Source organism: Acyrthosiphon pisum, chromosome X, assembly GCF_005508785.2.
Source record: "Acyrthosiphon pisum isolate AL4f chromosome X, pea_aphid_22Mar2018_4r6ur, whole genome shotgun sequence".
Classification (NCBI taxonomy): domain Eukaryota; kingdom Metazoa; phylum Arthropoda; class Insecta; order Hemiptera; family Aphididae; genus Acyrthosiphon; species Acyrthosiphon pisum.
The window spans coordinates 19313040-19315536 of record NC_042493.1 but is presented as its reverse complement, the minus strand read 5'-3'; the positions used below and the strand labels follow the sequence as shown (position 1 = coordinate 19315536).

Sequence of the window (2497 nt, the reverse complement as noted above, 5' to 3'; positions counted from 1 at the left end):
ACAATGAATTATTATTTTTATTATCATATATCTATTGAATATTTTATATTCCATAAAAATATTCGTAATATTATAATATATATATATTATATATATATATATGAATACAATTAATAAACGTTGTTTTTTAAAAAAATATTACAAATTGGTAAAAATAAAACAAAACAATACTATAAATTATTATAACTAGCCAATAGGTAATAGTAAAATTATAATTTATAATGAAAATAAAAAATATTATTAGTTGGTTAATGAAAAAAATTCTTTGCCCGGACAGCAACACATTGACCAGGCAATGTAAAGATTAAGCATACATTTTTTTTTATAACTTTTATATAATTTACATCATTGCACTATTCAGTGTAACCAGGTTTGGGGTTTTATGTAACTGCGCATCGACAATATTTTAGTCTAACTATATAACTTGATCGAAATGTTAATTACTTCGGTTTAAATGGTTAACACAAAAAAGTATTGATTTTGTACTTCATACTTATTATTATAAATTAAACAGTTAGTGATGTCATTTTATTATCTAGTTAGATTGCTATTTGTATACTTTAACATCTTGCTTCAAAATGCATCTTATGACTCAAAATGTGCTGAGTGTTATTATGTTTTCCCTTTACCCTTTATCCAAACTTTTTAAATTAACCAACATTTTATCATGGATATATTTTAATTTCAATTCCTTTGAATGTCTAGAGTGCATAAAGTGCTACAGGCGTGGCCATGTTGCTGCTGACTGCTGGTTCAACCAGCAGTCAGCAGCAACATGGCCACGCCTGTAGCACTTTAGGCACTCTAGACATTCAAAGGAATTGAAATTAAAATATATCCATGATAAAATGTTAGTTAATTTAAAAATTTTGGATAAAGGTTAAAGGGAAAACATAATAACACTCAGCACATTTTGAGTCATAAGATGCATTTTGAAGCAAGATGTTAAAGTATACAAATAGCAATCTAACTAGATAATAAAATTACATCACTAACTGTTTAATTTATAATAATAAGTATGAAGTACAAAATCAATACTTTTTTGTGTTAACCATTTAAACCGAAGTAATTAACATTTCGATCAAGTTATATAGTTAGACTAAAAAATTGTCGATGCGCAGTTACATAAAACCCCAAACCTGGTTACACTGAATAGTGTAATGATGTAAATTATATAAAAGTTATAAAAAAAATTTATGCTACTGGCAATCTCTACATTGCCTGGTCAATGTGTTGCTGTCCGGGCAAAGAATTTTTTTCACTAACCAACTAATAATATTTTTTATTTTCATTATAAATTATAATTTTACTATTACCTATTGGCTAGTTATAATAATTTATAGTATTGTTTTGTTTTATTTTTACCAATTTGTAATATTTTTTTAAAAAACAACGTTTATCAATAAATTGTATTCATATATATATATATACCTATATTATAATATTACGAATATTTTTATGGAATATAAAATATTCAATAGATATATGATAATAAAAATAATAATCATTGTTTTTTAAAAAAATATTATAAATTGAAATGAAAAAGAACAATACTATAAATTATTATAACTAGCCAATAGGTAATAGTAAAATTATAATTAATAATGAAAATAAAAAATATTATTAGTTGGTTGATGAAAAAAATTCTGGTTCACATTGCCCGGGCAGGAACACATTGACAGTATACAATATACATATAGTTCAAATCAATAAAGAACAACTTAATGAATATTGAATACTTAAGTATAATGAAAAAAATGTATACACATGTTTTAGTCTATAATGTGGTGCATGACATGCGTAAGGTTTGATAGACCTGAATATGAAATTTACGTAGATACAACTCATCTATAAAAAACAAATAGCTAATAGGTATGAAATATACTTACTGTTTCTGTTTGTGGCGTTACCGCCGCCGCCACGACTACCACGACCTCCACCGCCACCGCCGCCATAACCACCTCCGCCACGACCCCTTTTTCCTCCGCCGGCCACCATAATGGTAAATGTAGGTTGCCATCTAAACGAAAGTTATATTATAAGCATGAAGTTTATATTATTCATCCTAACCATCAGTTATAAATGTCCGTCACTATTCATAACAAAAACCAACAGTTAATGGCTTTAAAAGTTAATAATAAAAAAAAAAAAGTTGTTACTTTGCAATGTAAAATTACGATGAATGATTTCAATTTTAAAATGAATAAAATAAATTCAACAATATTTACAACACGATTAATAACGAGTGTGAAGTTGGGTGACCAAAGCTAGGTGACCAATTTTTTCGTGTGGATAGAGATAAGAGCCCTTGTATGCTCGGTTGCATTACAGTATTTTCTAGGCGCCCACTTTTTATATAGCCGTTTGTATGATCTACTTCCATTTCTAACCACAAGATAGCGGCAAAAGATTCGTCACGAAATATTTTGTTGTCAGTAAAACCCTCATATTATGTTTTTAAGTATTATAAAATGGATCCGCAAAGGCGGCATAGCAC

The 2497-nt window shown here is 27.6% G+C and overlaps 1 protein-coding gene across 1 annotated transcript; it reads right to left on the bottom strand.

Annotated features, from left to right (window-relative positions):
- Positions 1-716: 716 nt before the first annotated feature.
- LOC107884454 (cold shock domain-containing protein 4-like) lies at positions 717-2470 on the bottom strand. Its single transcript, XM_016806551.2, has 2 exons — positions 1890-2470; positions 717-804 (listed from the first exon to the last, which is right to left on the bottom strand). Exons 1-2 carry the CDS (start codon positions 1996-1998, stop codon positions 719-721), a joined length of 195 nt encoding a protein of 64 aa, XP_016662040.1. The 5' UTR covers positions 1999-2470; the 3' UTR covers positions 717-718.
- Between the last annotated feature and the right edge of the window lie 27 nt (positions 2471-2497).

Excerpts from the sequence above, each read along its gene's own strand:
- LOC107884454 (XM_016806551.2), bottom strand. The coding sequence starts at position 1,998 with ATGGTGGCCGGCGGAGGAAAAAGGGGTCGTGGCGGAGGTGGTTATGGC. Across the intron at positions 805-1,889 it reads TAACGCCACAAACAGAAACA|AGTGCCTAAAGTGCTACAGG; the intron begins GTAAGTATATTT and ends TTGAATGTCTAG.